This window comes from Athene cunicularia, assembly GCF_003259725.1.
Source record: "Athene cunicularia isolate RWA chromosome 1 unlocalized genomic scaffold, athCun1 chr1_part2, whole genome shotgun sequence".
Lineage (NCBI taxonomy): Eukaryota > Metazoa > Chordata > Aves > Strigiformes > Strigidae > Athene > Athene cunicularia.
The window spans coordinates 16,831,049-16,856,741 of NW_020799092.1; the positions used below are offsets into that span (position 1 = coordinate 16,831,049).

Here is a 25,693-nt window from a genome sequence, read left to right on the forward strand (position 1 = left end):
CTCTCTACAAGGTTCCAGGGGTGCAACTAAGGTGGTTAAGGGGAGTTGATTGCTTTAGAATGTAACTCTGGAAGAGGTGGGGGGGAGACAAAAATAATGATGATGGGATGCCTGGAGGGTAACCCACCTCCCTTCATCTTCCTTATGCTCAATGGCTCTGCTTAGCCCTAGGGCAATTGTATCTCTGCAGAGGGTTTTGCTTCACAAGGATTATTCTGGACTTTGATAACATCCAAGGGTGATTTCCCCTCACCCTTGGGAAAACTTGGCACCAGTTGGTCTGGGTTCTCTTCAGGCTAACTTCCCCTGCTTCTGTGGCAACTGTTATCCCAGCTGTTACTTGGTGACAAGACTTCCCTAAAATGTCTTTTAAGTTAACTTCTCAGCAGTTCTAACATGGACAAGTTTTATTTTCGCGGCGAGGCGAGGCCGCTCTGCTGGCCGGCGGCTGTAGGACGCCAAAGCACAGAAACGCCCAATAAAGAATCTCACGCCTGTCCCGTGTTAGTAAAGACTTGCACGTGTGAGTGGGCTCTCTTTACTTACTTCTCCTTTTTTTTTTTTTTTCTTAAATAGGCGTTAAGATGGCGCTGCTGCCTAGTCAGACGCTCGCTCAGGAGGGTCGCTGAAGCAGCAGCCTGGCTTTGATCCCTGCGGTGCTGGAAGCCCCAGCCTGTCAGTCAGTGTGTCCGTTCACTGCCACAGCAAGAGTCGGAGGAAATCTGCTAGCTGCTTAGGGAGGACAAGTTGCACCCAGTACGTGTCATATACCTTCTAGGAGACTCAGATGATCATGAGCAAAGCACGCAAAAATAATGGAGAAAGTAGCCAGACAATCAGAGAGGTCCTTTCAAGCAATCAGACTCCCCCCTACTGCTTCTGAAAAGGTATACCACCAATATAAAATTAGTGCATGCTAATTAGTTCGTCCTGGTACTTATGGGATGACACTTCACAAACTAGAACTGGGCAAGAGTTTCTGTGACCCTCTGGAAGAGTAACCTTCTTTTGCCTGGCAGCTTATGAACAACACAGTCTGCGGACAAAGATTTAAATGTTTGGGTTCTCTGTGACAGGCTATACCTGACATCCTGAGCTGGCATAGCCACCTTTCTGATTGTACATTACTTGTACCTTAATTCTCTGCTTGTGAGGGAATAGCACTTTACATAGCCCCTGAGCCAAAGGCATCATCACCAACACTTGAGGTCAAATTTAGGTGTATCTTGTTCCAGCTCCATTTACCTTTGCAGGGAAAGATTCACCCTGTAAAGTGATTTAATTGAACTTTACAGACCAGTACTTGAAAATAGGTGTTACTGGCAGGTAAAGGTGAAAATTCTGAAGGAAAGAACAAATGCCTTGCTTTGATTGTCCTTTTTCTTTGGTAGGTGAATGTACAGTTTTGTTTACAGCCAGCGTATCCTGATTCACAGACTTCAGTGGTGTTTTACTCTTAGGCAGGGGTGGTCAAATACTGTATTTTAAATAAATAACAGTATCTTCTAAATCTGTTAACATCCCAAACAGCTGACATCCTCAGCTGAAACAGCATAGGCTTTGCATGTCTACCCTGTGGATGTCCTTGTAGTTAAGATATTTTAAGTTCTTCACTATTCTGAGTCTTATAACAGCCCTAATGCATTTTCAGCAACAGTTTACAGCAAACAGTGGGAAACTGTGCAATCACTGTTTTTGCTTAACACTCTATTTTTGCTTAATTCAACGTGAGTTTATCTTTTCCCATAAAACCTAAACACTTTAATGTAAGGTTTGTAGTTTTGGCATCAACTCCACCTCACAACTCCCTTGCATTTTGTCTTTCTCCCTTTTCATAGTCCCTGGCATATTGTTCCCTGTGTCATTATTCTCAAACATTTCACATTTTCCATCCTGTGCAGGCCAGATGGTTCCACTGCTGGCTTTGACCTTCAAAAGCAGCTTTGTCTTCCTAGACTCAATCCTCACCTTCATTCTTCCTTGACTCCAGCTCCTTTCATTGACATTACCACTCTTGCTTGCATGGGGAGTTTGGGGAACTGCGTAAGAAGCAGGGTTCAAGAGGAGGCAATGCACACCTGCTCACTGGCTGCCCCTGAGCTGCTGTTTGAGAGCTGGGGGCAGACTGGCTGGTATGCCTGCATTGCTCCTGGGGACGGGAGAGGCAGCTCCAGAACCTCCACCCTGCCTCTGTTCTGCCACCTGTCTCCAAGCGGTGCCTTGTCCTGAGAAATTAGTGTATTTTTCCAGGTTCAAAGCTCTTTACTGAAATCAATTAACTAAAAGGAAAGAAAAGGAAGGTAAGAAAGGAGAACTGTTCTGATGTAAGAATCACACACTTAGTGCTTCCTTCACAGCAGAATACAATGATGATAGGATGTGAGACAGGCCAAAATGGAGATCTGCTGTAGCTTAGTGTATACTCAAAATGACACGTCCTTTGAAAAACACATCTCATCATGACTGAATAAACAGTGATACACTTGCTACTTATCTAGCAGATGAATAGAAGGCAGGTAAAACACAAGGGTTTTTTATCATATAGTTCTTTTTTATATATATATTTCTTTCAAAGCTTGATTTCTTAAAATCAAAATTGTTTGTGATGAGCTTACAGATAAACAGCATAGCAGTGCAAGATATGATGGAAGAATTAAAACAGAGGAGTAATACACTGCAAAGTAAATTTCAGTTTTATAAATAATATTCCTGTTTAAGGATTTAAGTGTTCAAAAATCATGCTCATCTTCTGCTTCCATCTCCTCCTTCCCCACCTCCAGGTAAGCTCCATGTCCATCTCACACGTCCAGTGTTGTCACACAGCTAATCCCTGTGGCTCTCTGGTGCCAAGATGTCCAGTAACACAGTAAGTGCCAAATCTATAAATGGGTCACTGGAAACGCAGAGGAGAAAAAAGCTAGGAAACCCAGTTATTGCAGGGTGGGGTGGGTGTCCTATGTGCATTTCTTTTCATTGCAGCAAGTTGCAGAAGTTCTGTTGCTAAGGTCTTTGTTACTTGTATTTTTGTTTTTCACAGCTTTCCTGTTTGTACATGGAACCCAGATTCCCTTTGTATGCTCTTAATACCCTCATCAAAAAGGAATTTCATTGATTCATGCCCAGAGGCTTTCAGTTTCTTGAGGGGGGCTCGTGTGTTGGCAAGGAGAGAAGCTGACGGCTATTACTACCTGGGCCACATTGCCCAAGAGGTGAAGGTAGCTATTTATTGGGAACTGTGCTGTAAGAGCATCTGTGTGTCTTTTCCCTGTTCTTCCCATGCCTCGACAGTCCCATGGCCTCGCTGCAGTGTGGCTCTCCTGGGATACAGTGCACTTCACAACCACTGTTGTCTCCTCACATCCTATTTTCATCTGTTTCCTGATGATGACTGGCTGTTTTCTATGAAGAGTCCTGCAAGCAAAAGCAGCTTGGAAATAATCCATTTTAGTAGTTATAATAAGTTGTTATTCAGAGACAATCAAACAAAACAGGGCCCTTATCCCTATTGTCTGCTTCTGCCCAGTCTAGCATCAAAGTCAGTTACCTAAACAGCATAATAGTAATCCAAAATGTCTGCCCCCAGGGACCACTTCCTCCTTACCAAGCTAAGAGCTTTCCTTGTTCTCCTGTTTATGGGATTTGTGAAATGACGACAGACAGGAAATCCCCCCTGCAGGCTTTCTTTACAAATCCAGTTCATTTCACAGTTGCAGGTTAGTGAAATAAATAGTGATGCTAGTATAGGTGAGGATGGCTGCAAGCTCCAGTGTGCGGTGGAACAGATGGGGTCGGTTAAAGGTATGAGTGACACAAGCTGGAGTTGGAGCTGACAGCATTGTTTGTGTAAGTGCACCCACAGATCTGCAGAGCAGGCTGAGATTTTTGTAATGGATCTGCCCCACACCCCTTGATGAAGGCTTAAAACATTTAATTTTATGACAGTTACAATGTTTTACTGGTTGTATTTTTGATTACTATGTAACAAACTGGATCAGATGCAGCAGTTTCTTTTGGCTACTCTTTTTCTGATAGGAGGTTTTGCTGGTACAGTTCTGCCTTAGCCTGCTTATTGTGTTCTTACTAAAATCTAAGTCCAAAGTGAAAGGAAGAGAGAGGCTGTCAGCTCCTTAAGCCCCAGTCTTTTAGTTACTTTTAAAGTCCAGTATGGATACAGGACAGTGAAAAACCTGGTAGAAGAGGAAAGCTACATTCCCAGATCACATTCTGCTTCCTGGGATTTCTGCCACTTCCCTCTTAGCACTTGTGTTTGTTTGGCCGTTAATTGGACCCAGACGTCTGTCTTGCAGACCACATGTTTTATTCTTGTAGGGCTCCAGGGAACGCTTTTTAATTGAGTTTGACAAAAGTCGCACTCTGAAAGGCAAGGTACGGCCTCGCATGCAGGAAACGCCTCTCTACGACATTCTCCACTATGAAGATGCCAGGCAACAGCCTCTTGCTCCAGGAGACAGGGTTTTGGCACCATGGGAGCCTCGAGCTGAACGTTTTGGCCCGGGCACTGTGCTAAAGGTTATGGAAAACAAAGAGGCACGTTTAGGTATGAGCTATTGGCTTTCTTAATAGTGCTAGACTCACCATGGTTGCTGGTCACTACACAGAAAAGAGAACAGTCTCAGTCATGGGGAACTCACCACCTGCTTCTTGGGTTCTCTTCATCATCTTTTTTGTTGTTGCTGGCACTAAGCAGACTTTTTGTTTTCAGTGCCGGAATTAATGCAGCTCCCAGAATTAGCCTTTGCTTTGTTCTGTGAGTGGAAACTTCCTCAAAAAGTGTGGGGGGGCCATGTCCTCCCAACACAAGGAGAAGAATGTTCCTGGCCTTCATGAGTATTCCCCTGTTAGTCTTGTTTCCAGCTTTTGCAGGATAAAATGCTGGCTCACTGTGATGAGCGAAAAATCTTGCTATCTGCTGTCTCTTCATAGTTCTAAAAGAAGGTGAAATTTTAAACCTGTAAAGAAAAAATTATGCAAGTGTTACGAAATTGTCTAAACACAAACTCTTACTTTTATCTCCTGCTTTCTAAGGAATAAATCACACAGGTTGACGTGCTTTTAATTTATTTATTTATTTATTTTTTTAATATGCACAGCACACAACAGAAGGGGAGTTCTTGTGAATTTCTGGAATGGGCAGACTAAGGAGGTGTCTTCTGACCAAGCTCTGCGGATTCCTCTGCCCTTGAGTGAACGCATCATCCTAGAACTGCAGATGCCTTTAGCAGCCAGGCAGATGGTGGTAGATTCGAGCGTGGATTACCCATACGTTGTGACACCAGGTTATAGAGCTTCAGGCCATTACAGACAGGGTCACTCAGACCTGGACTACTGGCCAAGGGGTCTGTATTTGGCTCGGCCATGCGCTGAGTACAGCTGTAGGTGTGCCTCACTTCCCCATTGCTGCCTTGTAGCTCAGGAACCTATGTGGCCTGCAGGGTGCAAAGTGCAGCAAGAAGATGCTTTCATCCCAGGAACACGCTTGAGTAAAGAAGATGAGAAAGTAGAAGAGCAACTGTCTGAAATGAGGATTTCATCTTCAGAAAGTGTTTTGAGAGAGGAAGAGAAGAAGGAAGAGAAGAGATTGAAAACAGAAAGTGCTGCAAAAGATGTTCAGTTTTGTCTGAAAGAGGACAATGAGGTTCTAGAACCTAAAAAGGTAAAATGCTTCACTCTGGCTCTTTTGTTAACATGTGATCTGCTATTTGTATAATGTCTGCTTTGTTACCTCAAGTTTTCTACTGTTGGTACCAAAAAATTACTAGAGATCTTAAGCCTGGGCCTTATGCATGCCTGCTAAAGAATGGAGAGACTCTTTGCTCTGCACTGACTTTGTGAACCTTTGACTGAGGAAAGAACTGGAAGATGTCATTGTCACTGGCTGGAGCAGACTCCTAAAACCTCTTCCACAGATGCAGAATATGAGAAGTGTCACACAGCCCAGTATGTCTACATCCTGCCTCTGCGTAAGTGAGGTAAAGGCAGGAAGAAGTGTCAAATAAAAGAGTTTACACCGGATAAGGATTAGAGTAAGGATTGTTCCATATTAAGGCAGTCCATGGCATGATTCTATTAAGATACTTCTCTGCTCTATTAGAGGCATAACCTCTCCCAATTAAAGATCAAAAGAGATATTTCTGTGATCCTCCGTACTTGATTTGGTACTCATGAACAGGGCACTGGATGAGGATCTGTAAGGAGGAGGTTAATGTGCACCAGCTACTGCCAAGCTTTTCTCCATTGCTCTGCACGGGTTAGAATCCTGATTTCTAGCATGTGCTGGAAGCATGAGTGTCGTTCAGCCAGAACTGCTCTGGCCTGATCTTTTTTGTACCAGTCTGGACCCTTACAGGCAGAAGTACTGCCAGTTTTTAGGTCATTTGAAGATGTAGAGAAACCCACAAAGTGATCAAAATTACCCTACTTAAGAGTTCTTTGTTTGGCTAGTAAAGAAGTCCCCCAGAGTTTTTTTTATTCTTTCTCAAACTTCAGTTGCAACTTAAGATCTTACTCTGTAAGTTCATGAACGTAGCCTATTCTTTTCCTTATTGGGTCTGGAATATGATTGTATTTCTTGTTATTTCTAGAGTCCTCAAAGGGAGATGGCTCACACTGTTGTTGATACTGCTGTCAACACAGACAGCTGGCTAATCGAGACAGCCCACAAGGAAGAAGCAGACAGAAGACAGCGGGATGTTGAAACTGAGGCTAATATTAAACACGAACATGGTATTGAAATTGTAGCTGTTTTATCCAAACATAAGACTTGCCACACAACATCAGCACAGCGGGCCATCCTGTCTAAGATCTGTTGCCATAGTTCTTGATGTTTCAAAAGAAAATGTTGCAATGCCACCATAATGTAGTATCATTATATGTAGGTATTAACTGTAGTATGTCTTGAGAAGTTGTTCTTCTCAGTGTGAAAGTATTTTCAGACAGAAGTTGGGATTTTTTGGCTTTTACAGCTACTGCAGCAGCAACTTTTGGATTTTCTTGACCTTTATCATAATGCTCACTATAAATATTATTTATTATAAAATTCCCTTACTTTAAAAATTAATCCGTAACATTAACTGACTGCCTATAGCAAAAAGATTTCACCAGGACTGTTCTGCAGAACACTCCTTCTCTTAGCTGTGCTGAAATTTATTGTTTTATACATCATTGAGTAAACTTTTATTCCCTTATCATCCAAAAGGGGCTGGATCATGATTTTAATCAAATTGTTGCTGTTCTCATTTAAGCTGTTTTTGTGACAACTGCAGGCATTTAAGTGAGGCTACTGAAAGCCTAAAGCTTTCTCTAGGTGTTACTGCTTTGCTCTGTGTCACTGCTGTTAAGAGGAAGAATGAAAAGTCAAGCAGGAGTGCACATTTCATCCCAGCTGGTGTTCCAGCATTATTTCGTGCAAAAACTGCCACTCAGGTTCACACTGTCTTTAGCAGAAAGGTGCAAGCAAACACTGCTTCTGTTCTCAGTTACCCAAGAGCTGTGTTAGCACAGTGTTGTGCCCAAGCTAACTCCTTCTGTCTTTCAGCAAGATAGATAGCTCAGGCTTTGCTCTGTCAAGAAATACATAATTTTTCCTTGTCTCTGAGCACTGGCAGAAGCAGCTCATGTCTGCTTGCGAAATACCACATAAACAACCCCTTAGCCTGAGCAGCTGTATGTCCAGTCAGTGATCTTGTGTTACCAGGCAAAACACTTGCTTGACTGCAATGACAAGCTTGTTTTTTGAAAGCTGGGACCTGTTTTGTGCAGACCAAAAAATGTCCCACTTCTTCAGAGGAACATGTTTGTACTAAGTTATAAAAGTCTTACTTGAATATATTCTGTATGGGTTTTTTTTTAAATTTGCTTTCTTTTTATAAGCCTTCTATAACCTTTTACGTCCCTGCCCTAATTTATTTGAAAGGTCTTTTTGAGTCCAGAGTGGCAGAAGCTCTGATCCAGCATTCCCAAAGGACCCCTTCCCTGGGAACCAGTGCTTTGGTTCCTTTCAGGCGCCAAAGCTTCTTTGACCGAGTGAATCAATCACTAGAGAAAGACAGCCTGACCATCAAATCAGCTCTACGTGTACAAAGACTGCACAGTACCTCCAGTGAGCAAGCTGGGAGATCCATGCATCTTGTAAATCTTCTAAAGGACAAAAGCATTAGAGTAAGTATTTGGTCAAAACTAAATTTAGCTATTAGGATCAAGCCATTTGTTTGTGTCATGTGAGAATATACTCTCCTCTGATGTCTTTCTCAAAGGTTTTTACTGAAAAAAAAAAAAATATGGCTATGCATATATAGAAATATAAGGTTTCCACTTTGGAATCAGTGATGTACAGGAACAGGGCACTTCGGTATTTTTACTCAGCACTTTTGATTGATCTTTTTATTTTAGATTTAATCTTCTCTAACTAAACCTCTCAGCCAGCTCTACTAGATAGGAAAAAAATGATTCCTCTTTTACAGATACTGAAAGCAAAAAGGAGAAGGTCTTGGTAGTCAGCTGAATCCCATAGTGGGGAGTGTGTGTCAGGGCTGGGATGAAACTTCAAGTCTTGTAAGTGTCAGGCCAGTCTTTTACCTGCTGGAAAACACCATTTGTTCACCTCCCACCTATAAAACACCTTTGATTCTTTCTTTGATCTCTTCATCTGTATGTCCCTAAATGCAAACCACCCACAAGGCACAGTTTTTGCAAAGAATAGCAATACAATGGCGAACAAAGGTGTTTACTGCCCCTAGGAAGCCATACAGATCAATGTGTTGAGAGAAATCAGTCAAAATGCTACAGGAGACTGGCAGGGACATTGTTGGAAGGTCCTGTAGTGTTTTCCAGCTTGTGGTACTAGAGATGTCCTCGGGAAAGAACTGGAAGGAGACATTCTGTTAGCAGAGAGCAGCTAATGGCAGGAACATACCAAATGCAGCTGGGAATAGGAGGAGAGAGGATGCATTTGAGAAGAGGAAAATATTTTGTGGAAACTCTGTTCCAGACCCAAACAGACCTAGCAGTGTAAACTGGAATGCATGTCGAAGTTTTGGTGATGTTTCCTTGCTCCTTCCCTCATATGGGGCACTGTACTGAGTACAAAAGAAATAAATACTGCACTATGGCTATGAAAAGAAACCTTCTAGGTGCTCCTTCATCTCTATAAGCACAGTGCATTTAAAAGTGCAAATTAGGAACACTGCCCAGCATTGAAATGCAGATACTGCTGAAGAAAACACAAAAATTGCTTGACTGTGAGTAGAAATCTCAGACAACAGGAAGTGAAGAGTTAGTATACCTGCACAGAACTCCAGGAAGATTCTGTGTTTGGCCAGAGGGAGGCAGATATTTCTCTTTCTAATAAAATCTAGTAAGGAATCTGCAAGACAGTTTGTGGTCAGAACCTATATTTTCCATACAATCCAGAAGCTGACACAAAGATTGGACAGTTTTAAGCACTGGCTCAACACTGGAACAACCAGAACAGCATAGCCTACTGACCTATAAAGAACTCTTACAAATATCTGGATTTTCAGGCACCCCTTTGTTGGTTCTTTTGTACAGGTTTTAGCATCATACTCAATATTTTCATGGATGGGAAATGACACAACAGTATTCATGAGCCAGTGCAGCTTCTGGAGCTTGGGAATGACATTAGAAGATCAAGCTGTTCTGGTTTTGTAGGTTTACAGTTTGTATTAGAAAAATATACTGATGAGATTAAGGGTTCAGTTTGGGTTTTTTCTCTTAGAAATCAATACCTAATGGTGCATCTCAGGAGAGATGGAGTAAGATGGACTTCAGCAGAGCCAAGATTGAGCACAAAAGGTGGCAAGAGGAGCAGAGGCAGCTGAAGAGAGAGCAGCAGCAAGAGGCAGATGGCATCCAACGCCAGCTGCGCAGGGACAACCAGAGGTAATACCTAGGAGCTAACTGGTTTTTGCTGTAAATGTCGGAAGGTTGGTAATGTCTGCTCCCTGGTGCTCTCAGTCAGTCTCTGAACATCACATGTGGTGCCTCATGCTAGTCTCTGCAGAGGGGTTTACTGATGGGGATAAAAGTGATGCTTGAGGTATGGCTGTGTGGGCACATGGACCCACAGCCTTTAACATTATCTCCAAGGGCAAGTTCCCTTCAGTCTCGTCCTTGGACCCAAAGTCCTTTTGCTTCCCCCCAGATCCCTGCCCCTGGTCCCACAGCCCACTTAAGCTCAGCAGGTCCTTACCCAGATGACCCACCTCCTTCCATCTCTTCTGTTGCCCCTGTGGCTCCACCACCCATACACACAGGCACCCAGTTCTCCCCATTAGTACTAGAGCCCTGGAGGCACAATCCATTTCCTTGATTCCTGGTCTTCAGGACCAAGAACATAAGGCGCACCTGGTTAAGTAGTCAGGTGAAGAGATGACTGCATCCCATTTGAGGGTTTTGCCACCTCTGTTTAGGACATGGGTTTAGCCCTCATAATGTAACAAAGAATTCTGGAATGTTAACTGAGCACAGATTGCCAAAATATCTGCTTTGTGTCTTAGACACTGTCTTTTTCTTTTATTGCTATTTCTTTCTTTCTGAGAAATTTGAGAAATTTTGTTTTGGAAACAGGCAGCGATTGCGTCAGAGAACATTGCAAGTGTTGGAGAAACAGCTGGAGCACAAAGACAGAGCTTTGCAGCACATGGCACTGCTCCAGGCTGCTGGGGCAGAGAGGAGCAGGAAGGCATCCTCCTTGCTAGAGGAGGAGAAGAGGAAAGCAAGTCAGAGGCTGCAGTTCTTAAAGGCACAGCATTTGCAGAGAGAGGAGTTGCAGGTAGAACGCAATGACAGGAGCTCTGAACAAGAGAAAGAAAGGCTGGTAAGGGCAATTTCAGAAACATTTCTCCTGTACTACAGTGTTTCAAGCAGTGGCACCATCCAGAGTATTTGTCTTTTACCTGTTTTATTTCCAATATAATTATATAATTTAGAGATAAATAGATGAAGGGTAACATTTTTTGACACATGTATAAAGGTGAAAGATGGGAAGTGAAATTCTCTGTCTCTGTGATAGAAAGAGTCTTGCTGCATGCAAGGAATGAATTTCCATAGATTATAACCATTTATTACTTCTGCCAGAGGTAACTGTGGATGAAATTCAGCATGAAAGCTGGCTATACTATTGTAAATGTCTTTATTTTTTATGTAGGATTTTCTCAGGAGCAGAATGCAGTCACGGCAGGAAACGTTGAAACAAGAATCACAGGAGCAGGACAGGCAACAAAAACGGCACCAGGCTGCCAAAGGGAGAGTGTTCCAGAGCAGAGACCGGTCACACCAAAAGATGGAAAAAGAAGGCCAAAAACTCTGTGACCTCCAGCAGTACCTCAGAGAGCAGAATCTTTTGATGCTCCGGGCGTCACTGCTAGCCTAAGGAAGCTGCTGAGAGGGTAAGCAGGCCCTCGAGCAGTTCACAGACCTGCTCTGTATCCTGTAGGGGTGAGTCTGTGGGCTGGAGCTTGGGTGCTTGAATGCAGTTGTGACAAGTGGAATTATGATTCCTGGAGAAGCCTTTAATCTTCCTTTCATTGCAGCCAGAGTGCATTTTCACTGCTCCGTCCTTTCCATGCCTTTCTTTCTGGAGTTACCCCTCCTTCTGGAGTTACCTGTTCTGTGACCCTGCTGACAGAACTGGCTCTGCAACAAAGAGCTACCTTGGCATTTAACATGAAATAGGGCCATAGTACCGAGTTTCTGCCCCAAAGTCATCTTTCCCAAGGCCTCCAAGGAGTCAGCACCCATCATGCCGAGTGTTGTAGTCTGAGGCTGTTGAAAGTGTCATGAGGCGACTCAAAGCGGAGCAACAGAGGACCTGGGAGTTAGTGACAGAATGATTCAAAGGGCACAAGATCTAGAGCGAGGCAGAGGGGCATTAGCTTGTAGCTACTTTTGAGATGCAAACAAGAGACAGCAATTAGTTAAATGAGGGCACAGGCTGTGCAATAGAATAGGAGGTGAAGAACAAGAATGGAGGTCAAGACAAACCCCCTGGGATGAGTCCCTCAAGTGAAGCAGTGCAAGCACAGGCACAGGTTACATCCTGCTAACCCAAGTCTGCAGGGAAATTAAATGCAGGTCTCAAAAGGCTTCTGCTGTTGAATCCTGGGAACTTTCTGCCCTGCTGTGCTTCTTCCAGAGCAGCACCAGAAAGCACATTTCTTTAAGGTCAAGGACCACATAAAATAGGACATGTAGTTACATGATGCTGTCATATGACTTAGCTTGATACGTTAACGTTCTATTAAATAATGGGGAAGGAGAGCTGGACACCAGCTGGATGTTAAAAAACCCAAACCTGCAGCAATGAAAATGTACATGCTAAAATACAACGTAAAGTATCCACTGCATTTCCATTATGAACAACAGACTCTTCCAAGTCAGTTGAGATCCACAGGGAAGAAGTCTCCCTACATATGACACAGTTGTGCTACTGCCTGCCAAAACTGCTGTAAGGGGCAGGGCAAGGATAAAGTGACATGAGGAGTGCTTCAGAAAACCTGCTAAGGCAACTTGGAGCCCTCCAGCTTTGGCTTCAGGTAAGTGTAGTTCTTCTACTGTCAGGGTGTCCATACTGCTTGGAATAAATAGGCCACTCCCCTAGAGGAGGAATGACTTATAGAAGCCCAAAATGCAAAGAGGAAGATGCGGTTTTTGGTGACAAGCCACCCCTTCTAGGCATTGTGATGACAAAAATGTCTGTTCTCTGAAATACCTGCCTTTGGAGAATCACCAAACCCAGTGGGGGGCCTGGGGGCCTGGTTTGCCTGCGAACTCACTTTCAGGCTGGCAGTCTCCAAAAGCAGGTAATCTTAGGTCAGAAAGATACCGGGTTATCTTTGCAAGTAGGACAGCTGGTCCGAATAAACAGACTTTTTGTTCACCATGAATAAATGAGGAGAATGCTACAAAGATAAATGAATTGGTAAATTGAGGTAAACAATTATGTGACCATCCAAGGTAGCCCGTAGTGCTCTAAGAGAAGAATTCCCTGTACATAGCTACCACCTGGAGTCCACAGTACAACTTGCTCACGACTCCCCTGATTTTCTCAGCGCACTACTGACTTTTCTTAGCAAAGCATGTGGTGTCAGCTGCTCCTGGGGACAAGCTACCGGCCCCTCCCCTCCACTGAAAGGAAACAGCAAGGCATGTCAAGAGACAGTTTTTTGTAACAGGAGAGGGTTTGTTTAATGCACTGTACTCTGATGAATGGAGGTGCCTTCGCTGACAAAGGGGAGGAGGAGGTTATGCTTGTCACATCCTGAAGTGCTGTCCCTCTTCCTCATCAGGTACAAAACACAGCAGCTCTGTCACAGAGAATGCTATTGCCAGCTTTGGGGAGCCAGAAATGTGACTGTCCCTTTCATGTGGGTATTTAGGAAAGGAGAATAGACATGGCACAATTATTTTGCTGCAGCAGTCAGAGCTATATTGAAGGATTTTCTTCTTTTGCACAAAATTATGCTAAAATATATATAATATTTGTAATACCTTGGTTTAAGTCAATATAATAAATACATTGTTTTTACCTAATACCAAACTAGATGTAAAATTTAAATGTTGTTGCCTGACATTCTGTATACACTTAGAAACATGTGACATTTTCTGGCACATCACTCAGCAAAAAGCATAAGTAATACAAAAATTCACCCCTTTTACAGGAACACGGCACTAGTGATAAGAGCAGTTTCTAAAAAAACCCAACAAACTATTAAGAAAACTTGTAAAAGGGAGCTCCTTTGAAATTCTGCCAACTCTTTTGAATGGCCAGCAGTTTCTTAGCAGTAAGTCTCAGACTGTGTTCCTCCAAAGATAACTGAGAGGGTATGGCTTCAGCTTTCCCCCTCAAAAGACAATTAAAGTTAAGTCTCCCCTCCAGTTGTTTACAAAATATTCTAAGGCCTTAATAGCTAAAAGGGGTATTCATCACTTTAGGAGCTGTAATATGCATGAACCATCCTGAGGTGTTTTTTTTTTTTTAAAAAAAAAGGGAAAAGGAAAGAAAGATGAACCTACACATAAGCTGAAGGCTTTGACGTTTTCTCTGTTTAAATTAAGGTCTGAGAAAATTGTAACTTGCTGCATATATGGAAATTACATGTGAAGCAGAGTTTTGCATTTCAGACGTGGAATTCTCTCATTTGGCTTAAGCTCTGTTTGGCCTCTGGGAAAGCTGGCTGAAATCTGCTCAGCAAGAACAGGGCTGGCTGTGCCCAAGACCTGCCTAACCGATGGACTCGGCCCAGGCTGCACACACCGCAGGGGGCTGGGCCGGGCCCCCCTGCCCCTCCAGCTGCGTGGAAATGGGAGCAGGCAGGCTCACTACCCAGAGAAAGCCAGTGTGGGCAGCCCTTGGAGATCTCCTTTAATGTAAAGTTTGCAGATTGCTTGCTTTTCTTCTTTTTTGAGTTCTTTTACACAAAATCACGTGCTAGTAGAGTACCTTGTTGTAAGTCTAATTAGACTTAGAAAAACAAGCCTAAAACTTAAAAGACATTGAACTCAGCTGCTGCTTTCATCCCTAAGCATTTGGAAATGGAATATGAATGATTAAAGGAAAATACATTAAATATATTGAGCAGAATCTAGACTTATTTTTCAGACTTCATTTATATATCATTAATCATTATTTTATAGTCACCATAAACCAGCAGATTGTCTGCTTATGCACTTCCTCTCCATTGCTTAACCATCTGAAAACAGACCACTGCAGCCACCCCGTACTGCTGCAGTTTCACATACAGCATATCTGGGAATATATTTAGTGTTACAATATTTCCAGTCATTCATAGACTGTATTTCTCACTATTAAAATACAGCCATAAAGTAATTTTAATATTGCTATTAAAATAACTGACTGTAAAAGCCATGTATGATCTAGCTCTTTTGCTGGCTTTATTTAACTTTAAACATTCACAATGTATTTTCTATCCATTAGGAAAATGCTTGGGACTCTGTTTTGCAAATTTGTGGAAACAAACCCCAAGCATTTGCATATTAAAGTTTTGAGTTGAATAGGGTCAGACCAGGGAGCAGAGGGGAGAGTGGTAGGAAGGAGGCACACAAAAAAGACAATTTTTTTTAAGGTTCGAAAGAAATTAACACCAGTACAAATAGTACCAAAACTTGTTTTTATTATGGAATTAGCTTTTCTGCCTAGGCAATTATTTTCATTTGATGTTTATAATCCAGACTTCGATAGTATAGTGGTAGAGTATGGAAGTCTGAAAGTATCAGATTGACTTGTCTGTTTTTATCATTCAAAATGACTAATAAAACCACTCCATGCAGGATGTCAGGATACTTCTACAATAAAAGTAGAAGTTAAAACTACAAAAGACAAAAAAGTTTACTGGCTTTTTTCAGCCAGAATTAGTTGGTTAGGTAGTGTTAGAATATAATTTCTCATGCCACAATGACAGATAAGTCCATAAATTAACTTTAAATATTTAACCTGATATATTTCAAAACAGACTTGATCAATGAACATCTTTTTAAAAATACTTTTAGACAAGTAACACTGCTTTTCTCATCAGGCTGCTGTAATCTTGTGCACCTAAACTACATAATATGTCGGTTTAAAAACTATCAGAGCACATCAGCTCCTAGAACTATGTGCTGAGTCCAAACTCTCCAACTGTGAAGTCTTCCTGGTTTCTGGAACAGACTTTCTAATCATCCCATACCTGGTGCTTGGCTGAAATGACTGAAGGCAACATTAATGGAGTAACTGCTGCATGGCATTTCCCCGAGATACATGTGACTTCTTGCCTTCAGCTTCTTTCTCTGTCAGCTCACAGACAGCAGAGGAAACCCTGCACAGTGAGAGGGCAGCCACAAGAGTCTATTTGAGAACAGAAGCTGCACTTTTGATAAGCAGTGGTTTAGCTGCCTCTAGGATATCCAGTTCAGGGTCCAATGAACGACCAAGACCTTCCAGAACCATTATGGCAAAGATGATGGAAGCAAAATTGCTCTCAAGCTTCACCTAGAACCATAAACAACTGAATTAACAGGGTGGACTTTTTTTTTTTTTTTTTTTTTTTTTTTTTTTTTTTTTAGCTACGCTGAGAGGGAAGGGAAGAGGCTGGGGACAGCATACACACATCTGAAACTATCCTGCAACTCCAGTACCTGGAGTTTCAGAACACAATGAAATCTAACAGCAGGCCCAAAAATGAGACAACAGTTTCAGGGTAAGTGCCTAAGGGAACACAAGAGCTTGGTTTTGAGTTCCAAAAGGGGGATGAAATTTTTTTTCTTCCATACTGGAATAGCAGGAGCTTAGGAAAGCTCACCATAGTGTGATTATAAGCTGCAGTAGTATCCAACATACCTGAACACATGCACTTGTGTAAGGGGGAGGTCACCTTCTGAACAGCCACCAGACCCCCACAGATCACAGAGGAAATGATCCTCTGCTCTGCGTGTGAACAAACTACTCCCCAGTTCCCAGGCAGGCACCAGGGTTGTTTCAAGATATACCAGGGCAGTAAGAATTCATGGAGTTGGGAGAACTTGTTTTGTAAGGGCCTAAATTACATTTCATGTTATTAGAAACCAGCTTAATGAGGCTTAATGACAAAAACATCTAACTAAGGAATGTTTAGGGGCACCACTTGCAGGCTGGGCAGCCCTGTGGCTGACAACATTCTCATCTCTAGTTAAGGCCACCACAGCTCTGTTGATTTCCAAAGTTGTTTCCAACTGTGGAAACCCGTTCCCCAAATACTATCAGTTATAGGAAGGAATCTTTGTTCTGTGAGCAACTCCTCACTTTTGAGGCCTCTAACAAACCAGTAGAACAGCCCAGTGCTGTTATATAACCAGGTATCCAGAAAGAGGTCCAGGGAAGAATGCATGCAATGATGTAAAAGTGGACCATGTATTAGATTTCATTTTCTGCTTCTAAGGGACTATAAAATAGACAGGAAAAACTATGTGTTACAGCAACATTTCTTTTAGTAAATAATATCAACCAATGCATTTGCAACATTAAGACAAAACCCAACAAAACAGAAATTGGCCTCAGTAGGGTACACATCAAGCCCTGAGAAACAGTATGCCTGCAGCACCTGGATGCATTCCTGCAGCCCCCCTCCTAGCAGTTCCTTTTAGAAGTTACAGTCCCTCTCCTTGTCAGCCCTTCATGTTCCCAGCAGTTCTCCCTCCCCTAATGAGCTTCCAGCTGTTGAAGGCAGACAGTGACAGGACCTCACCTTATGGGTCATCAGTAGTTTAAAGACATTAGAGAGGAGATTTGCCACCTGAAGCTGGAATACAAAAGGAGAAGTTAACAACTGATCAAAAAAACCTGTGGTCAAGAAGACTGAGCCATGTGAGTGACAGGCAGGATTCTTCTAAGTGTTTGTTAGCATTTGGTTCTGGTGGTGGGACAAGATAATTGGGCTGACAGCAGCCAACATGGAGGTATGATTCCCCCACAACCCCACTCAGGATCAGGAGTTCAGCTGTGACCCACAGCTCTGCTTACTTGCCAGCCCAGGAAGGCTGAACATGCCTGACCTCACAGCAGTACATAACTTGCACTAATTTGCTCAATGCCACCATACTACACTCTCTGAAGTACCCAGGCTGGCCTTAGCTAACAGGATGCAAGCTGTAACATCACACTCAGCAACTCCTCACAGGGAACTGCAGATGTTAAAGATTAAAAAAAAAACAAAACAAAACATAAACAAAAAGCCTCACAAACAAACACACACACACTTAAAAAAAAAAAAAGAAGGTAGTAAGAAAGGATTTATGGACTTTTGCTGCACCTGAGAGACTAAGATCACCCAGTACTGGTTGGTGGTGCTGAGGAGATCAGAGCTGGCCTTCCCACATGGATCATTCTGAAAGCCAAGTTGCACTGAATTGGAGGTAAGCAAGGGTGGGACACTGTGTGTGCACTTGCCTTTCCTAGGGCAATGGTGTTCCCCCGGACCTTGGTCACTAGTTCAGCCATCTCAGCTTTGAATCGCTCGATATCCTGGCACTGGTTAGCACGGGCATGATGAAGGATCAGTTCTGCCACTCTCTCCCCCTGTGAAACAAGTCAAAAAGGAGAATCACAACTTGATCAATGCCAAGCAGGCCATCAGGAGCTGCAGATCATCAGTCCCAGGAGGCCTCTGCCACATAGCTCCCTGGAGGAGCCATACTGCAGGGAGAACTCCCAGGGCCATGTTTTCCCGTTCCAGCAACGCCCAAAGAATCAACAGAAGCAGGTGCAAAAAGGGCAGAACTGGTCCAAAAGTCTTAGCTGTTATCTGGCAAAACCCTCTTTATTTTTCTTCTGTGCCTTGTAGGGTAGAACACAAGAAAGATCAATCTCAGTGAGTCAGAAGTTTCAGGGGGAAAAATAAAACCCACAGGATTGGCATTTTCTTCTCAGCAGAGGAGATAAGGGTGTAAAGGAGGACATACATTAACCTCCCTTATGGGCTAGATCCAACTTTCCATATGCAAACTGGAGAGCAAGAGCGAGCTGATTCTATACCAGCAGATGTTTGGTGAGAAAGAGGAGGAGCCATATTCAAGCTTCACTTGTGAGAGGCTTTATACCTCTTCTTGGAAGACATGTCTGACAGCAACGTACAGAGCCAGAGGCCACAGGTTTGCCAATGAGACTTGGTGTTGAAGTTTTTCACCTGCACATCATGAATTACACCCAGCCTGAGCCATGCCTTCATGCATTTGCAATCAAGTGTTTGCAGTTTTTGCTTAGTAGCTGAGAAGTCTGGCAGCACAGGATGGGCCTGAATACACAGTTTAGCACCAACACCTCAGTATGTTCCAGCAGGTTACACAGACCAAGTTAAAGCATGCCCCTCTTGAGATATACTGGTGAGCCACCCAACCCACAGCTGAGAAACTGCAACATGCAAGTATGAGCACAGATGCTTGTTCTCAGTATGAGCAGGAGACATCAGCACTGGATTCTTTAGTCCATCTGAGAGTCTATTTTAAATAAATGGGAAGATAAAGTAGTTCCCCTTATACAGAGAGTCTGGCAGAGGCCAGACCCAACACGCCCCGTTTTGCTTCCTCTTTTCTTTGGATGCTGACACAACAGCAGAATGGAGTATGGCATATGGGCTTTCCTGCAAAGCTGCAGAAGGGAACGTGTGTGCAAGACCAAGATGTTAATCCATTCCTTCCTCTTGTCTAGCAAAACCTGGCAGATGCTGGAAGTCTCAAGCACAAGTGGCTCCCAGGCAGCCCTAACTTGCATCAGAAGCACTCCCAACCAGGGAGTGGCAGCCAGTGCTTCCCATTTAACACCTTCTGTTGCCTGGGCCACTGAAATGGCTCCACTCTGGGATCCTCCTTGCTGTATCTGAACATTTTACCCTGTGTCTTGTATAGCTTGCACGCTAGCAAATCTCCTCTCCCCTCTTATGGAGGTTTGCAAGGGGAAATGGAGAGAAAACTATCACTTGGGCTATCAAACTCCATTTGTCTCCCTTCCACAGCCTCAGCTCCCCAGACCCGTGCCAGAGGCCTCACCTGGCCCTGGACCACGGCCGTGAAAACCGCCCGGAAGTTCTGCATGTCGGCGCTCTGCAGCTCCGCCACGATGCCTGCGTCCAGCAGCACCAGGCAGAGCTGCCTGAGGGGTGGCTGCACTTCCACCACGAGCGTGTCACACAGGTCCACGATGGCCGTCTGCTCCTTGCAGCTGGGGCTGACACAGGCCATGCCTTGAACCAGGATGTTCCCAGGGTGCAAATCAGCATGGACAAAGTTGTCAACAAAGACCTAGAGGACAGGCAAGTCTTAGAGCAAGCAGCTCATTCCCACCAAACCTGCCCACGCCAAAACCCCCAGGCAAATAGCAGAAGTTTGTTTCTGGTCTGTTCACTGTCATATGTGTCACCCCAGGCAGCAACACAACGAATGGCTCCTGCTGCAGACCAGCTGTGCTGAAACGTCACGGGTGCTACTCGCTCTAGGAGTGAGCAGGGCTGTGTGAAGCAATCCCCTGTTTGCTAGAGGTCAGGTAGGACAGCCAGGAGTCCCAGCAGGAACAGTAGCACTCTTGGGCAATTAACCCTAAACTGGGGGCACACTGGTGGGTCTTGGCAAAGAGTAATGCAGTAAGGACAGGTCATCTGCCATTCAGTGGCATGGGTTATAGCAAATGGTTAAGTTTGTCTAGTCCAGGACATCAACCCACATCACAACTGTATTGAAAAATAAGGAAAATGAGTTAAGACAAATGTATGTAGCACTTCTCTGCCTCTGCTAGCAGTTAGCAGCAGTTAGCACCAGAAAAGACTAGCAAGAGGGCTAGCACAAGACAGTACTTCCCCACTAGCCCTCCTGGCCCTGCAGGACTTTCTGCCCCAAGGAGGTTTATTTCATGGATTTCTCCTACAAATTTGTCCAGTTGCCATGTAAATAATTAGAGCTGTGTAAAAAAAGGAGATTTTTTTTCTTTTGTAGGTGTTGCCTGCAAAAATGACCTCTGATAATTTTATTTCCTCCTCATTGGTCTGTTTTGAGAAACCATACACAATAGATCCATATTCAGTCTCATGCACTCATGACTACATATATCTGTCATAAGCTACTCATTTCTCTGCTTTCCAGAGTTAAGAGTCCAAATTATTTCACCATTCCAGTATGGAGGCCATTCCACACCAGTAATTACCCTGGGTGTCTTCCTCTTCTCCCCTTCTAGCTATATTAAGCCCTTGAAATGGAGGGTCCTGGACAGTGTGGGACTGGAACTGCACAGAGTTTTGGTTGGGTTTTTTTAGTTGGTTTTGATTGGCTGGTTTGTTTTGCATCCCCCCCGCTCCAAGAAACAGCCATAATGTTGTTTCTTTGCTCTTTAATTCTTTTCTAATCCTAAAATTTGGGGGGGTTGCTTTGCTCCTAACCATTGATTCCAATGTTGGTGTAAAAGCTATTCTAGTTCCACCATCGCTTTTCTGAGTGGTAAAAGCTATTTCAGAGTCTGTCATACAACACACAGTCAGAACTGCGGGCCTCCCCATCACCCCAGCATGATGTTGCAGTTATCAGCTGAATTTCATCTGACACTTACTGCCCACGCACTCAGTACTATGAGGCTCTTTTGCAACTCCTCCCTGTTAGTTCTCATGGCTCCTCACGAGACAATTGTGTCACCCTCTCAATACTCCTTTTCAGATCATTTGTGATTATCTCAACCACAGATGGACTGAATCATAAGCTTAATCTGGCCAGGTTTGTTTTCTTTACTCCGTATTTAGTTCTTCCTTAGAAAAAGGCAGTTTTGGAGGAGGATTCGATACACGAAGAAACTAGCTAGCTGTTTTCCTTGTGAGTTGCATCCATAGTCTCTACAGAGAGCAGGTATTTGCTAATTACATTGCACTTTATCGTACTTGGGCAATATGTGAATATTCATTAAATAAACCAGTGAGTTTCCTAAGCAAATGCACTGATCAAGTTGCATAGGACGACCTTACTGTGGGCAGGCAGATCACCCTTCTGCAGTGGAGGAAGCTCCGTGTCAAAGTCTACAGCAGCAGTGTGTCTAGCCCAGGCTTTACTCAGACCTTGTGCCACACTGCACACAAAGTACAGACCCTCCCTCTGCCAGTTCAGGAGCTGCACAGTGCTCAAGCAGCCCACATCATAGGTTACCATGAGATACCTGGCATCCATGGGCTGGGTCTCCATGGGGAGAAGGGTAGGAGACATGGGAAGCAAACAGGTTCTCTCTTTAGCCCTGTTGTCTTATTACCCCAACTGAACAGCTTTTGCAGGAAGACCACTTCCAGCCTCAGCCAAGTGCCTACCATCTTTAGAAGCATGTCCATGCCCATCTTTGCAATTCTCTTCCTCAGCTCTGTGGCAATCTCTGCATGCAGGTAGTGTGAAATAGGCTCACTCTCCTGAAAAAGATGGAGCTGGAGTCAAACACAGCCTGTATCCCACCATGAACCACACCTTTACCTAGGTGCCCAGAACTGAGGGAAAATTATAAGAATACCCCTGGAAGGACCTGCTCATTAGAGGCTGGACCTACTGTGATGGAGAACATCAGAGAAGCAAAGGTTTGTTCTTTGAAAAGGCAGTGATATAGCCTGGGGTAGAAATATTCTTGCCAGGATCACAGGCACAAAAACTAAGGCTGAGGGTAGCTTTTGTCTGTGACCTAAACAGCCACAAGGGAAGTGAGACAAGCATCAGAAAGGGTCAGATTGCTGGGCTCCTTGCTTTGACCCACCACAGCAGAGAGCTGAAGCGTGGTGTCGGTTTGCAAAGCACAGGCAAGCGCATGGTGGCTGGACACACTGCTGGTCTGCTTGGTTTCTGGCCAAGTGTTCACTTCTGTATGGAGTTGTCTGCAACCTGTCTTCTGGGATGCACTGTTTACAAACAGAGAGAGTGGAAGAGACACTGAGGAAGGACACCAATCTCTTTAAGCAAATAGAAAAGTATCCTTCTGCCTCTGATTGATCACTCCTCAAAAAACACCTCCCTGACGTGTTCTCCTAAGCACCTTCTCATTGCTACCACTGCTGCAAGACCCTCAATTCTTACCTCAAATGTTTCCACTAGAACATCTGCTGTTACCAAAGGCCGAAGTGGAGTTGGAAACTTCACAAAATCGACATCTAGGAAATTTTGTCGGAAGCGCTCCAGATTTCTGGCTTCGTAGCGTAAGTCAATCTCAAGGGAGAAAAAGTAGGTTGGAAATTAGATGCAATTAGAATTAGATCTTCAGGATCCTGTATGAGGATATGACTGTACGGTGCAATACTCAGTACCAACACAACTAGTCAGAAAGCCAGAAAGAAAAAAAAAAGAGTGGTGCTTCTTACATGCTTATAGTTTTCCTGATGGAAGAGTAGAGTAACAGACTGGGTAACAGCTGGCCCACAACCCAGCATCTTTGAAATACAGGTGACTTACTACAGGGGTGGTGTCTCTAAACAGACCAGGACTGAATTATTTTCGAGGGTAAAACAGATCCTGAACTAAAGCTTACTGTACAAATAGCAAAGCAGTCAGATAGGGTAGAACTGCAGCCTTAGCGTCACTTTACAGATAGGCAGCCACAGCAGGAAAAAACATGATGTAACACGTGCAAATTAATCCACTATGCAAAGTGCTGGCCTCAGCTCTTCAGTGATGTGGTGCCTTGACACAAGGGGCATCTCTCCTGCCCACTGCTGCTGCCCAAGGAGGCAGGATAACCTGGCCTCACCTCCTTCATCTGGCAGTGGGGAACATCCCAGGGATACTTGTTCTTTCAAAGAGAAATAGAAGGAAAATACAACAAGCCTATCTGATGCTCTCCTAAATCCTCAGTCTTCAGAGCATACACCAAAAGCTCTGCCAGACTGCACTGGTGCTACTAACCTCAAGTCACGTCTGAATACAGTCAACAGTTTACAACATGGATGTACTGTGCAATCTTTTCTGCAATAACAGAAAATAATTAAGGCTTTCAAAAGTTTATAACAGGCTTCAGAATCTGAAGCCTAGTCACAAAAATTAAATTAGCAGATAATGGTTCATTTTAACAGAAACATAAGCGTAATTAAGCCTGTGGTGAAATCTTCATAAGTTTGGTAGTAAGGACGCTTCAGGACTGTGCCTTTATAAGACATTACTAAATCAGGATATTTTCAGATCTATTTGTAAAGCTTAACTTTACCGACACTATAAATCAGATGACAATACAGAATATATTATTAACTTATGTAGAAGTGTATTGGTTATGCCAATACATGTATCTCAACGCTAACAAACATGACCAGTGAGCTGATTGCAAATGCATGTAGGACTGAAGAGTAAATACACACATCTGAGCACTTATTTGGAGAGATTCTTTTCCTAAGTAGAGGTCTCTCACCAGTGTTCATCTTTCACAGTGCTGCAAAAAGAACTGACACCAGGGCTAGCTGTGGTTCATGTGGTTAGTTTGAAAACATACTCTAAAAAAAAATTTAAAATCTAATAAAGATTGTTAATTTTTTTTCAATGGTTTGCTTTTTTACGCTGGGAGCATATAAGCTTTCCTACAGTAACATTACGTGACTGATTAGCATAAAGAACATAACTAAAGAACAAGCAAGCCTTCATCTAAGCCTTTAAAAAGTGGCAGTACGAGCAGTTAGAGCCAGCCAGGAGCAAGACAAAGGGCTGTTTTGTTTCAGTATGTGGGGACCATGGCATGGCACGCACCTGCTGAATCATAAGCTTCTCAAACTCCTCCACGACCTCTGTCAAACTGAGCCACTTGAATCCAGGGAGAAGTCCAATGATGTGGCTACCCATCTTCATGAGAAACAGATCCATCTGGACTTGGTGGACCAGCCCAGGGTGCAGAACCTGCACAAGAATGAACAGTGGCAAGATCAACTCCCCACTCTAATCAGCTCAAGTGATACTTTCCAAAAAGACAGAACCCCGCCTATTGGGAGCTAACAAGGCTTCCCCAGCTTGCCCTCAGAAGACTTCACATTTTGCCATGGATTAAGTTGTAAAGAAACATTTCATAATTGTCAAGTGGAATATATCTGTGCTGGAGACTACAGTCTCACCCAATGCCATTTTCCACTACTTTCATGCTCCCACCCTCTCCCTGCCATGTAGCACTGACTAGTATTTGGAGCAGCTCAAATGTAACATTTCTCTAACTAAACTTTGCTGGAAAGAACTTATCTGTTCCAGATTTTTTCATGTGAGCAGAGAAGGGGTTTCATTGTCTGGAAGGTGAAACCAAGCTTAATATCCATTCTTTTAATGTAAATTGGGCCCTTGGAGGCATTTCTGGTATCCACATGCCACCTCAAATGGTGCCATAGGCACTGCATGTACTTGAGCTCTCCGGGCTGGGAAGAGCTGGGGCCGCCACAAGTCTGGATTGCAGCTGGCTGGAACCAAAGCACTGAGAAGACACCCAGGGAGATGAGCATCACTACTGTCACTCTTCCTGCCCCTAGCCAGCTTCTCATCTCCCTGGGAATTAACTGGCCTCATCCAGCATGCTCCATTGTCACACATCTACCGGTCAGATGACTTACTTTAATGGCTACAGGCGTGAGATGTCTGGCTGACGAAGGATTTGCGTTCAGAAGTGGTTTGGACATCTGCTCCGTAAGGGGCGTCTTGCTCATAGGGCTTCCCTGGGAGCAGTCTGCTGGGCTCAGCTCCACCCTGCTCCTCTCCTCCCACATCTCCTCGCTCTTCCTCCTTCTCCTCAGCCATCTGAGGAGGCCTCTAAAGCCTGACACTTCCCATGCTTCAAAAGCAGACCTTAATTCTGAGCGCTGCGCTAGCTCCTTGGCCTGGGAGCCCGCAACAGCCGTGAGGTCAGCATAGGCTTTATACACCTGGGCGACGCAGCCCGAGCCCACTGGCTCCCGGCTTTGGAACTCGAGGATGCCTGTCCAGTCCTCTCCAAAGGCCTTCCTCAAGAGCTCATCGGTGTGGGCCCACGGGTGTGGGCTCACCTCGACGTGCAGCTTGGAGAACTCATCGCAGAAGGCCTCGGAGAAGAGGTCCCTCCGGGTGCTGGCCCACTGGCCCAGCTTGACACAGGTGGGGCCGGCGGCCTCGGCCGCCCTCCGCAGCAGCCGCAGCCACAGGGCGCCCAGGCCGGGCCACAGGCGACTCAGCGGGTAGAGCAGCAGCAGGGGGC

The 25,693-nt window shown here is 44.1% G+C and overlaps 2 protein-coding genes across 6 annotated transcripts; one reads left to right on the forward strand and one right to left on the reverse strand.

Moving 5' to 3' along the window:
- Positions 1–419: 419 nt before the first annotated feature.
- On the forward strand, positions 420–15,026 carry LOC113475895 (trichohyalin-like). Of its 5 annotated transcripts, none has more exons than XM_026841033.1 (10): positions 420–887; positions 2,781–2,866; positions 3,038–3,215; positions 4,330–4,558; positions 5,112–5,674; positions 6,603–6,744; positions 7,934–8,178; positions 9,755–9,918; positions 10,606–10,855; positions 11,186–15,026. In XM_026841033.1, exons 1-10 carry the CDS (start codon positions 816–818, stop codon positions 11,408–11,410), a joined length of 2,154 nt encoding a protein of 717 aa, XP_026696834.1. In that variant the 5' UTR covers positions 420–815; the 3' UTR covers positions 11,411–15,026. The 5 variants fall into 5 exon arrangements, with proteins under 5 accessions (XP_026696834.1, XP_026696835.1, XP_026696836.1 ...); XM_026841034.1 differs by having other exon boundaries at positions 3,038–3,209; XM_026841035.1 differs by having other exon boundaries at positions 420–523.
- Positions 15,027–15,148: 122 nt separating this feature from the next.
- On the reverse strand, positions 15,149–25,691 carry ADCK2 (aarF domain containing kinase 2; the record flags this gene model as incomplete). The annotated part of the gene is made up of 8 exons (XM_026863730.1): positions 15,149–16,024; positions 17,256–17,309; positions 17,957–18,085; positions 19,552–19,803; positions 21,837–21,932; positions 22,585–22,713; positions 24,235–24,381; positions 25,077–25,691. Coding segments are annotated over 8 exons (1,566 nt in total), but the record flags the coding sequence as incomplete, so codon positions are not given.
- Between the last annotated feature and the right edge of the window lie 2 nt (positions 25,692–25,693).